General features: G+C 47.3%; 1 protein-coding gene across 1 annotated transcript in view; it reads left to right on the top strand.

The window, feature by feature from the left end:
- LOC128839162 (myosin-IIIb-like) overlaps positions 1–12,806 on the top strand; it is a 127,541-nt gene that overhangs the window by 101,553 nt on the left and 13,182 nt on the right. Inside the window, exon 26 of the mRNA XM_054031895.1 lies at positions 1,321–1,410. Coding sequence (XP_053887870.1) covers positions 1,321–1,410 — 90 coding nt within the window. The remainder of the gene's footprint in view (positions 1–1,320; positions 1,411–12,806) is intronic.

Raw genomic sequence — 12,806 nt, 5'->3', positions numbered from 1 at the left:
TTTTGAATGCAGGGGTTTTTTTGTACATAATTCTATATTTGTAAGTTCAACTTTCATGATAAAGAGATTGCACAACAGTACTTGTATTTGGTGAATTGAAAAATACTATTTCTCTTGTTTGTTACATTGCAAATATTTGTAATAAGGAATAATTATAAAGTGAGCACTGTACACTTTGTATTCTGTGTTGTAATTGATATCAATTATATTTGAAAATGTAGAAAACATCCACAAATATTTAAATAAATGATATTCTATTATTGTTTAACTGCGTGATTAATCACACAATTAATTGCGATTCATTTTTTTAATTGCTTGACAATCCTAATTTTAATATCATTAAATGCAAAGTTATACATCTAGGATCAAGGAATGCAGGCTGTACCTACAGCATGAGGGACTGTGTCCTGGGAAGCAGTGACTCTGTAAAGGATTTAGAGGTCATAGGGCACCAGAAATTGAACATGAGCTCCCAATGTGATGCTGTGGCTAAAAGGGATCCTGGGATGTGTAGGGACAGGAGTAGGGAGGTGATTTTAACTCTGTATGTGGAGTTCAATACAGCAATACTGTTGTCACAGATCCACGGGATCTGTGCTACAGCCCAGCCTTTAAGCAGTCCCCTTCAGTGTGCCAGACCCACAAGGAGTCCCACCCTTCCTTCAGGCTAGCCTCTGCAGCTTCACTGCCTCCTAGACTGAGCCTCAGTTTAACGCTGTGAGCTCTGTTCAGCAAACCCAATTGAAACAGACTCCTGGTAACGACTTGGACACTCTTCAGGGACTAATGCACACAAGCAAGTGCTTGCAGTGACACCAAACAGTCTTTTCAAAACAGAGGAGGATGTATTAGTTAACTGGAACACAGCATTGGAAGTCCTTACATTAGCATACAGAAATAAAGGTTAAAACATGGTCCATTATGGTCAATCCAGAGCAATTCACCAGCTATTTCAGGCTCTATCTCTTTGACTCCTTTGTCAGTCCCAGGAGAGAGCAACCAGTTTCCTCCAAAAGCCCACACTGTATTCCCTGACGGTCTTGTCTCAGAGACATTGTGGTTGAGAGATCTTTTATTGGACTAACTTCTGTTGGTGATAGAGACAAGCTTTCAAGCTACACAGAGCTCTTCCTCAGGTCTGGGAATGGTACTTAGTGTCACAGTGTGCCTGAAGTGAAGGGGACAGCATGAGAGTGATGCTGGCTGCACCATAGAGGGAGTGTTACCAGGATGTGAAAAAGGGATGGGGGCTCCTGAACAGGGAGAGCACAGGGTTTTATTACTGACTCTCGGATTAAAATCTTTCCTCTTTGCTTTCAGGGAAGCTGAGAACTTGCTGACGGACAAGCCTCTGGGCTGCTTCCTGGTTCGAATCAGTCAGAGCAGGCCAGGCTACACCCTGTCATACAGGTAACGCACCCACTACTTTTCTTCTACCAGGGCTCTTGGCGATGGGCTGCATGGGGCAATGGTAGCACAGTGCGTCAGCTTTCTCCGTGGACTGAGATACTGAGACTGGTGTTTAGACACTCCTGACCTGGGTGCCCTAGACACAACCCAAAGGGACAGATGGGGACTCTGAGGCCCCCATAAAGAAGAGAGAGCCTCTGCCTTTTTTTGAGGATTAGATTGATTCATGGACTATGTATAGTAGCCGCAGGACATGAGCTGGAGGGGATGCTAAGTATGGGCACTGTGTGGGGAGCTGAGAAGGTGGGCAGTTGATGTAGATGCTGTATGTAGGGATGGATGGAGCTGGAGCTGAGATGGTGGGCAGTTGATGTGGATGCTCCATCCATCCCCACCTGCAGCTGTATGGGAGGTGGAGGATGGTGGGTGTGGGTACTGCATGAGGAAGTGCCATATTGGGTGGGAAGGGGATGCTGTTTCTGGGTCCTGCACTGTGGGATCAGGCTGGAGGAGTTGCTGCCTGGAATGGGGACAGACTGGAGGAGGTTGGGCTGCATAGGCTAGGAATGTACTCAGAGGGGAGTGTTGGAAAGGGATCCTTTGCACCAATACATGCAAGAGAAAGTGCAGGGTAGTGATGCAGGGGCACAAGCCTGTAAGATCGAATGGGCTAGTGAGGAGTCCTAGATTCTAAGGCCAGAAGGGACCACTATTATCATCTAGTCTGATCTCCTAACACAGGCCAGAGAACTGCCCCAAAATAATGCCTGTTTGAACTACAGCATCTATTTTAGAAAAACATCCAATCTTGATTTTAAAATAGTGATAGAGAATCCACCATGACCACTGGTAAATTGTTCCAATGATTAATTACTCTCACTATCAAAAATTTGCCACCGTCGTTTCCAGTCTGAAATTGTCTAACTTCAACTTCCAGCCACTGGATCTTGTACCTTTGTAAGTTAAGCTGAAGAGCCCTGTATTATCAAATTTCTATTCCCCATGTAGGTTCTTATAAACTGTGATCAAGTCACCCTTAACTTTCTCTGTGAGAAACTGAACAGGTTTCGCTCCTAGAGTCTATCACTATAAGGCATGTTTTCCAATCCTTTAACCATCCTCATGGCTTTTCTTTGAACCCTCTCTAATTTATCGATATCTTTCTTGAAATAAGGACATCAGAAATGGACACAGTATTTCCGTAGGGGTACCACCAATGCCAAATACAGAGGTAATAAAACCTCTCTACTCCTGCTTGAAATTCCCGTTAGTGCATCCAAGGATTGTGTTAATCCTTTTGGCTGTAGCATCGCACAGGAAGCTCCTGTTCAGCTGATTATCCCCCCACAATCCTCAAATCTTTTTCAGAGTCACTGCTTCCCAGGAGAGTCACCCATCTTGTAGATGTGGCTTATGTTCTTTGTTTCTAGGTATGTACATTCATATTTGGCCATATTGAAACACACATTGCTTGCATCCAGCTTACCAACCAATTCAGTATATGTGACCAGCCCTTTTTATTATTTATATTTCCCCAAATGTTTGTGTCACCTGCAAACTTTGTCAGTGATAATTTTGTTCCAGGTCATTGATAAAAATGTTAAATAGTGTAGGGCCAAGAACCATGTCAGGTTACCTCAACTGGCTCATGACTGTGCATGCCTGGCTCAGGGCAGACTGTCAAGAAGTAGGGCACAAATCCTAAATTGGTTGTATGTTCCATAATTAGATTTCACCAACCAAGTAACAAGAGTGAACTCCACAAGCTCTATAACAGCCTTACCCTGGAGTCACAGACCGTCACATTGGGCACTCCAGTCTATCTTGCCACCCAGGCAAGCTTGTCTTTGTGATAGATGGTCTCTTACAGCAAAAATCACAACAATATTCAGGTTTCAGAGTGGTAGCCATGTTAGTCTGTATCAGCAAAAAGAACAAGGAGTACTTGTGGCACTTTAGAGAGTAACACATTTATTTGAGCATAAGCTTTCGTGGGCTAAAACCCACTTCATTGGATGCATGCAGTGAAAAATACAGTAGGAAGATATATAGACACAGATGACATAAAAAAAATGGGTGTTGCCATAGTAACCGTAACAAGAGTAATCAGTTAAGGTGGGTTATTAGCAGGAGAAAAAAAACGTTTGTAGTGATAATCAGGATGGCCCATTTCCAGCAGTTGACAAGAAGGTGTGAGTAACAGTAGGGGGGAGAAATTAGCATGGGGAAATAGGTTTTACTTTGTGTAATGCCTCATCCACTCCCAGTCTTTATTCAAGCCTAATTTAATGGTGTCCAGTTTGCAAATTAATTCCAATTCTGCAGTTTCTTGTTGGAGTCTGTTTTTGAAGTTTCTCTATGCAAAAGAATAAATGGACACAAATCAGACGTCAAGAATTATAACATTCAAAAACCAGTCGGAGAACACTTCAACCTCCCTGGTTGATTAATCCCTTGATTACAGACCTCAAAGTCGCAATACTCCAACAAAAAAATCTTCAAAAACAGACTCAAGCGACAAACTGCAGAATTGGAATTAATTTGCAAACTGGACACCATTAAATTAGGCTTGAATAAAGACTGGGAGCGGATGGGTCATTACACAAAGTAAAACCTATTTCCCCATGCTTATGTTTTTCCCCTACTGCTACTCACACCTTCTTGTCAACTGTTAGACATGGGCCATCGTGATTATCAGTACAAATTTTTTTTTTCTCCTGATGATAATCGCCCACCTTAAATGATTACTCTCGTTATAGTTAGTATGGCAACACCCATTTTTTTCATGTCCTCTGTGTCTATATATCTTCCTACTGTATTTTCCACTGCATGTATCCGATGAAGTGGGTTTTAGCCCACGAAAGCTTATGCTCAAATAAATTTGTTAGTCTCTAAGATGCCACAAGTACTCCTCGTTCTTTTAATTATATTCAGATTACTCTCAGTCCCAAAGGACCAGTCACTTACCTGAGGTCAATTGCACTGCAGGTCACTTACCAAAGACAATGCTAGTAGCCAATTCTGTAATAACCTAACTAAAAATGTATTACCTAAGAAAAGAAATGAGTTATTTACAAGGTTAAAGCAGGTAACATATACACACACGAGTAAATTACAGTCTTAGATTTCTAAAGACAATGGAAACATCTATAATAAGCAGACTCCGTATGTCCTTTAGGGCTAATCCAGGCAAAACAGATGGAGATCTTTTGCTTATGCTTAATGAATTTTGGCCCTACAGGTACAGTAACTCCTCACTTAACATTGTAGTTATGTTCCTGAAAAATGCTACTTTAAGCGAAACGGTGTTAAGCGAATCCAATTTCCCCATAAGAATTAATGTAAATGTGTGTGTGTGGGGGGGGGAGTGTTAGGTTCCATGGAAAATTTTTTCACCATACAAAATTTTTTCACATATATATGCGCGCACACACACACTCTATAAGTTTTAAACAAACAAGTTAATAGTTTACACAGCAATGATGATTGTGAAGCTTGGTTGAGGTGGTGAAGTCAGAGGGTGAGACATTTCCCAGGGAATGCCTTGCTGCTAAATGATGAACTAGCACTCGGCTGAGCCCTCAAGGGTTAACACGTTGTTAATCTAGTCTCACACTCTACAAGGCAGCATGAATGGAGGGAGGAGACACAATAGACGCATGGCAGTGGCTGCAAACGTTCACTGCAGAAACTGAATGTGATGATGAAGCCACGCTATCCCACTGGAATGCACCACTCCCTCCACTTTCCAAAGTGCTGGGGGGTGCGTGTGTGTGTGAGAGAGACGCACATTGCCCCTTTAAGTATGGTGACCCACTCTAAGGCCTGGTCCCCACTAAGTCCCCACTTCGGACTAAGGTACGCAAATTCAGCTACGTTAATAACGTAGCTGAATTCGAAGTACCTTAGTCCAAACTTACCGCGGGTCCAGATGCGGCAGGGAGGCTCCCCCGTCGATGCCGCGTACTCCTCTCGCCAAGCTGGAGTACCGGCGTCGACGGCGAGCACTTCCGGGATCGATCCGGGATCGATTTATCGCGTCTTAACCAGACGCAATAAATCGATCCCAGAACATCGATTGCCTGCCGCCGGACCCTCCGGTAAGTGAAGACGTACCCTAAGTACATTGCCTTTTTAAGTAGATCAACAGCTGAGAGAGCAGCTGCTGCCAGCAAGCTCCCTTCATCCTGAGTCCTGTCGTGTTCCCCCCACCTCTGTGGAGATGGGGTACAGGAGCGGGGGGCAGGAGTGGGGCAAGGGACACCCTGACATTAGCACCCTTCTTCCCCACCCCTTGCACAGCAAGCAGGAGGCTCCCAGGAGCAGCTCCAAGGCAGAGGGCGGGAGCAGCACACAGCAGTGGGGGGAGGGACAGCTGAACTGCCCGGCAATTGATAGCCTGCTGGGTGGCTGCCACACAGGGAACTTAGGGGAGGTAATGGGGGGCTGCCGACCCACCTGGTCCCAAGCCCCCACCAGCTAGCTCCAACGGGCTGCTCTTCCTGCAAGCAGTGGACAAAGCAGGCGGCTGCCAAACAACGTTATAAGGGAGCATTGTGCACTTTAAACAAGCATGTTCTCTAATAGATCAGTGATGTAACAATGAAACATTAACCGGGACGATGTTAAGTGAGGAGTTACTGTATGTCTACACTGCAATTAGACACCCGTGACTGGCCCGTGCCAGTGGACTAGGGTTTGCGGAGCTCAGGCTAAGGGTCTGTTTAACTGCGGTGTAGATGTTCGGGCTCGGGCTGCAGCCCAATCTCTGGGACTCTCCCAGCTCTCAAGGTCCTGCAGCCTAGCTCCAGCCTGAGCCCAGATGTCTACACCACAATTAAACAGACCCTTAGCTTGAGCCTGAGTTAGTGGGCATGGGCCAACCGTGGGTTTTAATTGCAGTGTAGACATACCCTGAGAGTCCAAGCAGCAAAAAGAACCTAGCTTCTTCGAGTGCTTGTTCATGTCAATTCCAATCAGGTGTGTGTGTGCCAGCCAGAAGATTTTTCCCTTAGAAGCATCTGTAGGGTTGGCCTGGGCGCCCCCTGGAGTCGTGCTTTCCTGATGCCCAATATAAAGCCCTGCCGACCCGCCACTCCCTTAGTTCCTTCTTACCGCCGGTGACGGCTAGCTGGAACAAACTGTTGTCTTGCTTTGCAAGCGCGTTTGGGCAGTGTCCACTCTTCATGTTTATAGCTTCTAGTGTTAGCTAGTTAGTTTAGTTAGTTAATAGTTGATAGTTCTAGTAGCACTTAAGTTTTCTTTTGGGGGTCCCCCCTCAACAAAGTTTTCCCGGTTCCAGGGTATGCCCCGGTCCCCAGGGTTCAAGTTCTGTGAGGACTGTGGAAAGTTTATGCTTAAGAGCGACGCGCACTCTTCCTGTCTGCGGTGCCTTGGAGAGAGCCACCAGAAGGAGAAGTGCAGAATTTGCAAAGGATTCCACCCTAGGACCTTGAAAGACCGAGATCAAAGACTCAAGATCCTTCTAATGGAGGCGACACTCCGACCGCTATCCGACCCGGGGTCGGCAGAACCCACACCCAGCACCGACGGTGCATGAGCTGGTACCGAGGAAGGACCCCAGGGAGTCATGGCACTGCCATGGCTCCGCCCATAGACAGTCGTCTGTCAGGCACCGGTCTCAGTCCCCGGTGCCCCAGAAAAAGAAAAGGCCGGAGAGAAGTCGCTCTCCCCCTCCAAGCCCAAGGAGCCTGCAGCAGGGAGACCCGATTTGGGTCTTAGCTCCTCCGCCTCCTAGGGTCTCGTCAACTCCTGCCTCCCCTTCCTTCTCCCTCCCCCCCAGGTACAGTCAAGTCCGAACCCTCATTGCTCTCCAGATCGTCCTGGTGGACAGCTCCAGCTCCCCTCAATGCCAGAGGTGTTTGAGCGGCTCAAGACCTTATATGCCTCATGGCACCATCCTCCCCACAAAGGAAAGACAAGTCGCCGGTGACCGCCCGGCCCCTGTTCCCATCAAGGGGCAAGCCGGCAATGATGGTGCACCGATCTCCATCTCCAGCGCCCCTCTCCCTGGCACAGTCCACCCAAGTGGGGGGAGCCGTACCAGTCCCCTCTTTCTCGGCACCGCTCGCCGGCACCGCAGAGTACCACTGCTCCGTGGTGGTCCTTCTCGGAAACCTCGGAGGCGCAATCCTACCGCTCCAATAGGACCAGGAGCAGAGGCTCCAGGTCCTGCCGTGACTGCCAGCCCTGTCTGGCGCTTTGGCCACTGCAGTGGCAACCTTCTGGACACCCTGGGCATATCATCAGAGCCAGGGACAAATCCAAGGATCAAGGTCCAGGTCCGCATCAGTGGCTTTGCCGTCCTTCATCTCTGCGCAAGCAATGTTGAACTGGGTCTCCTTCTAAACAAAGGGAAATCAACGCTGTCCCCTGTTCAGAGGATAGAGTTTATAGGGGCAGACACAAGCCAGGGCATACCTTCCGGAAGCGAGGTTTCGGTTCCTGGGCAACATCATACGGGGTCTCAGGCAGTTCCCCTACACCACAGCAAGGAATTGCCTGAAGCTCCTGGGACACCTGGCGGCTTGTACCTATGTAGTACAGCATGCTAGACTCAGACTTCGACCACTTCAGTAGTGGCTAGCATCAGTATGTTGGCCAGTCCGGGACAGTTTGGACAGGATTATAACCCTGCATCACCTGGTACTCAACTCCCTCCTGTGATGGCTTGACCCACAGATAGTAGATCCAGAGATCCCCTTCACCAGCCCTCAGCCATCCCTCTCCTTAGTGACAGACGCGTCAGACTTGGGCTGGGGGGCACATTTGGGAGATCTCAGAACACAAGGCCTCTGGTCTCAGGTGGATCTCGCTCTACACATCAGTGTCAGGGAGCTGAGAGCGGCGTGCCTGGCATGCCAGACTTTCAGAGTCCACCTAGCAGGGAGATGTGTATCAGTCCTGACAGACAACACCACGGCAATGTTTTACATCCACAAACGGGGGTGCATGCTCCTCTCTCCGGTGCCAGGAAGCCCTCATGCTGTGGGACTTCTGTGTAGAGCGCTCGACACACCTGCAAGCATCGTACCTCTCTGGAATACAGAACGAGCTGGCGGACCATCTCAGCAGGTCGTTTCACGGCCACAAGTGGTCCCTTCGCCCAGAAGTAGTAAAATCAATTTTCCATCAGTGGGGCTTTCCCCAAATAGACCTGTTCGCTACGTGATGCAACAGGAAGTGTCAGCGATTCTGCTCCTTCCTGAGTCACAGCCCGGGCTCCATCGCAGATGCGTTCCTCCTCCTATATGCGTTCCCACCTGTCCCTCTCGTTCACAAGGCTCCTCAAGATTCACAGGGACCAAGCTTTGGTGATATTGATAACTCCAGCGTGACCCCGCCAGCACTGGTACACATCACTCCTGGAAATGTCCGTGGAAACCCCAGTCACCCTGCCACTCTTCCCAGACCTAATAATGCAGGATCACGGCTGCCTCCAACATCCAAACCTTGAGTTGCTCCACCTCATAGCGTGGAAGCTCCATGGCTGAACGCAGAGGAGCTCTCCTGCTCTGATCAAGCCAGACAAGTTCTCCTTGGCAGCAGAAAACCTTCCACAAGAGCTACCTACCTTGCCAAGTGGAAGAGATTTTCAGTCTGGTCGGAGCAGCACCTCTCTTCCAGTCCCTGGAAAAATCATGGAGCAGGTCCTCAAGGAATCAATTATGAAACATTTAGAGGAGAGGAAAGTGATCAGGAACAGTCAGCATGGATTCACGAAGGGGAAGTCGTGCCTGACTAACCTAATTGCCTTCTATGATGAGATAACTGGCTCTGTGGATGAGGGGAAAGCAGTGGATGTGTTATTCCTTGACTTTAGCAAAGCTTTTGATACGGTCTCCCACACTATTCTTGCCGCCAAGTTAAAGAAGTATGGGCTGGATGAATGGACTGTAAGGTGGATAGAAAGCTGGCTAGATCGTCGGGGTCAACGGGTAGTGATCAATGGCTCCATGTCTAGTTGGCAGCCGGTTTCAAGCGGAGTGCCCCAAGGGTCGGTCCTGGGGCCGGTTTTGTTTAATATCTTTATTAATGATCTGGAGGATGGTGTGGACTGCACTCTCAGCAAGTCTGCAGATGACACTAAACTAGGAGGCATGGTAGATACACTAGAGGGTAGGGATCGGATACAGAGGGACCTAGACAAATTAGAGGATTGGGCCGAAAAAAACCTATGAGGTTCAACAAGGACAAGTGCAGAGTCCTGCACTTAGGACGGAAGAATCCCATGCACTGCTACAGACTAGGGACCGAATGGCTAGGTAGCAGTTCTGCAGAAAAGGACCTAGGGGTCACAGTGGACTAGAAGCTGGATATGAGTCAACAGTGTGCTCTTGTTGCCAAGAAGGCTAACGGCATTTTGGGCTGTATAAGTAGGGGCATTGCCAGCAGATCGAGGAACGTGATCGTTCCCCTTTATTCGACATTGGTGAGGCCTCATCTGGAATACTGTGTCCAGTTTTGGGCCCCACACTACAAGAAGGCTGTGGAAAAATTGGAAAGAGTCCAGCGGAGGGCAACAAAAATGATTAGGGGTCTGGAGCACATGACTTATGAGGAGAGGCTGAGGGAACTGGGATTGTTTAGTCTCCAGAAGAGAAGAATGAGGGGGGATTTGATAGCAGCCTTCAACTACCTGAAGGGGGGTTCCAAAGAGGATGGAGCTCGGCTGTTCTCAGTGGTGGCAGATGACAGAACAAGGAGCAATGGTCTCAAGTTGCAGTGGGGGAGGTCCAGGTTGGATATCAGGAAAAACTATTTCACTAGGAGGGTGGTGAAACACTGGAATGCGTTACCTAGGGAGGTGGTGGAGTCTCCTTCCTTGGAGGTTTTTAAGGCCCGGCTTGACAAAGCCCTGGCTGGGATGATTTAGCTGGGAATTGGTCCTGCTTTGAGCAGGGGGTTGGACTAGATGAGCTCTTGAAGTCCCTTCCAACTCTGATATTCTATGATTCTCTCGTCCCCGACACTCGCCTCGGTGCCACTTACACCGGATTATCTTCTCCATCTTAAAGCAGCAGGAGCTGTCCATGTTATCAGGAAGGGTTCACTTGGCCGCCATCTCTGCTTTCCACCCAGGCACAGAGGGCTGCTCGGTCTTTGCGAATCCGATGGTCAGCCGTTTCCTTAAAGGTCTCAACAGGCTATACCCGCAGATCTGACAGCCTATCCCAGCTTGGGACCTCAATCTGGTCCTTTCCAGATTTACGGGATTGCCATTTGAGCCCTTGGCGATGTGCTCCCATCTCTCTCTCTCATTCAGCGTGGTGTTTCTGGTAGCGATAACCTCAGCTAGGAGGGTGTGAGAGCTCAGGGCCCTAACATCAGAGTCCCCTTACACTGTATTCCATAAGGACAAGGTTCAACTCAGGCCTCACCTGGCTTTTCTCTCAAAGGGTGTGTCTCAATTTCACATCAACCAGGACATCTTCCTCCCTATATTCTACCCTAAGCCGCATTCCATCACTAGGGAGCAGAGACTTCACTCACTGGATGTCCGCAGAGCGCTAGCCTTCTATATCGAGAGAACGAAACCATTCTGAAGGTCCGTCCAGTTACTCATGGCAGTGGTGGACAGAATGAAAGGTCTTCCTGTCTCCTCTCTCTTCTTCATCATGAAAGTTAAACTTACAAATGTAGAATTATGTAAAAGAACAACAACCTGCATTCAAAAATAAAACATTTTGTAAAACGTGAGCGCCTACAAGTCCACTCAGTCCTACTTCTCATTCAGCCAATCACTCAGACAGACAAGTTTGTTTACATTTACAGGACATAATGCTGCCCTCTTCTTATTTACAGTGTCACCAGAAAGTGAGAACAGGCATTCGCACGGCACTGTTGTAGCCAACTGTGATGGGTTGGATCACAGAAACCCCTTTGGGGCTGCCAACTGATGTGCCAAGACTACTTCCACCCCTGCTTTCCCTGCCATCCTGGGACTCCAGCACGCTGTCCTGTTGAGCCAGACCCGCCAGTCTGCTCCAACACAGACCCAGGGTCTGAACCACGTGCCCCAAAGCTGCAGACTTAATTGAAAGCAGCTTAAGAAGTGTTCCTGTCTTTAACACTCAGATGCCCAACTCCCAATGGGGTCCAAACCCCAAATAAATCAGTTTTACCCTGTATAAAGCTTATACAGGGTAAACTCATAAATTGTTCGCCCTCTATAACACTGATAGAGAGATTAATATTAATAATAATACATACTCTGGGTTAATTAATAAATTAAAAAGTTATTTTATTAAATACAGAAAGTAGGATTTAAGTGGTTCCAAGTAGTAACAGACAAAACAAAGTGAATTACCAAACAAAATAAAATAAAACACACAAGTCTATGCCTAATACAGTAAGAAAGCTGAATACAGATTAAAATCTCACCCTCAGAGATGTTTCAATAAGCAAGGAGTAATGGTCTCAAGTTGCAGTTGGGGAGGTTTAGATTGGATATTAGGAAAAACTTTTTCACTGGGAGGGTGGTGAAGTACTGGAATGAGTTACCTAGGGAGGTGGTGGAATCTCCTTCCTTAGAGGTTTTTAAGATCAGGCTTGACAAAGCCCTGGCTGGAATGATTTAGTTGGGGATTGGTCCTGCTTTGAGCAGGGGGTTGGACTAGATGACCTCCTGAGGTCCCTTCCAATCCTGATATTCTATGGTTCTATCACAGACTGGATGCCTTCCTAATCTGGGCACAATCCTTTCCCCTGGTACAATCTTTGCTCCAGCTCCCGTGGTAGCTAGGGGATTTCTCATGATTGCAGCCCCCTTTGTTCTGTTCTACCCCCTTATATAGATTTGGCACAAGGTGGGAATCTTTTGTCGCTCTCGGTCCCCACCCCTTCTAAATAGAAAAGCACCAGGTTAAAGATGGATTCCAGTTCAGGTGACATGATCACATGTCACTGTAAGACTTTATTACCCACTTGCCAGTACACATGTATACAGAAAGACTTACAAGTAAAAACAGAGCCATCTACAGACAATTGTCCTGGTTGATGGGAGCCATCAAGATTCCAAACCACCATTAATGGCCCACACTTTGCATAATTACAATAGGCCCTCAGAGTTATATTTCATATTTCTAGTTTCAGATTCAAGAGTAATACATTTATACAAATAGGATGACCACACTCAGTAGAGTATAAGATTTGTAATGATATCTTACAAGATACCTTTTGCATGAAGCATATTTGTTCCATTATATTCACACATCAGCATACTTTCATAAAATCATATAGAGTGCAACGTCACACCGACATCACAAGATATTTACATGCCAGATGCACTAAAGATTCATATGTCCCTTGATGTCTCAACCACCATTCCAGTGGACAAGTGTCCATGCAGATGACGGGTTCTGCTTGATAACGAT

Source organism: Malaclemys terrapin, chromosome 6 (assembly GCF_027887155.1).
Source record: "Malaclemys terrapin pileata isolate rMalTer1 chromosome 6, rMalTer1.hap1, whole genome shotgun sequence".
Lineage (NCBI taxonomy): Eukaryota > Metazoa > Chordata > Testudines > Emydidae > Malaclemys > Malaclemys terrapin.
This window is presented reverse-complemented; position numbering and strand designations above follow the sequence as displayed.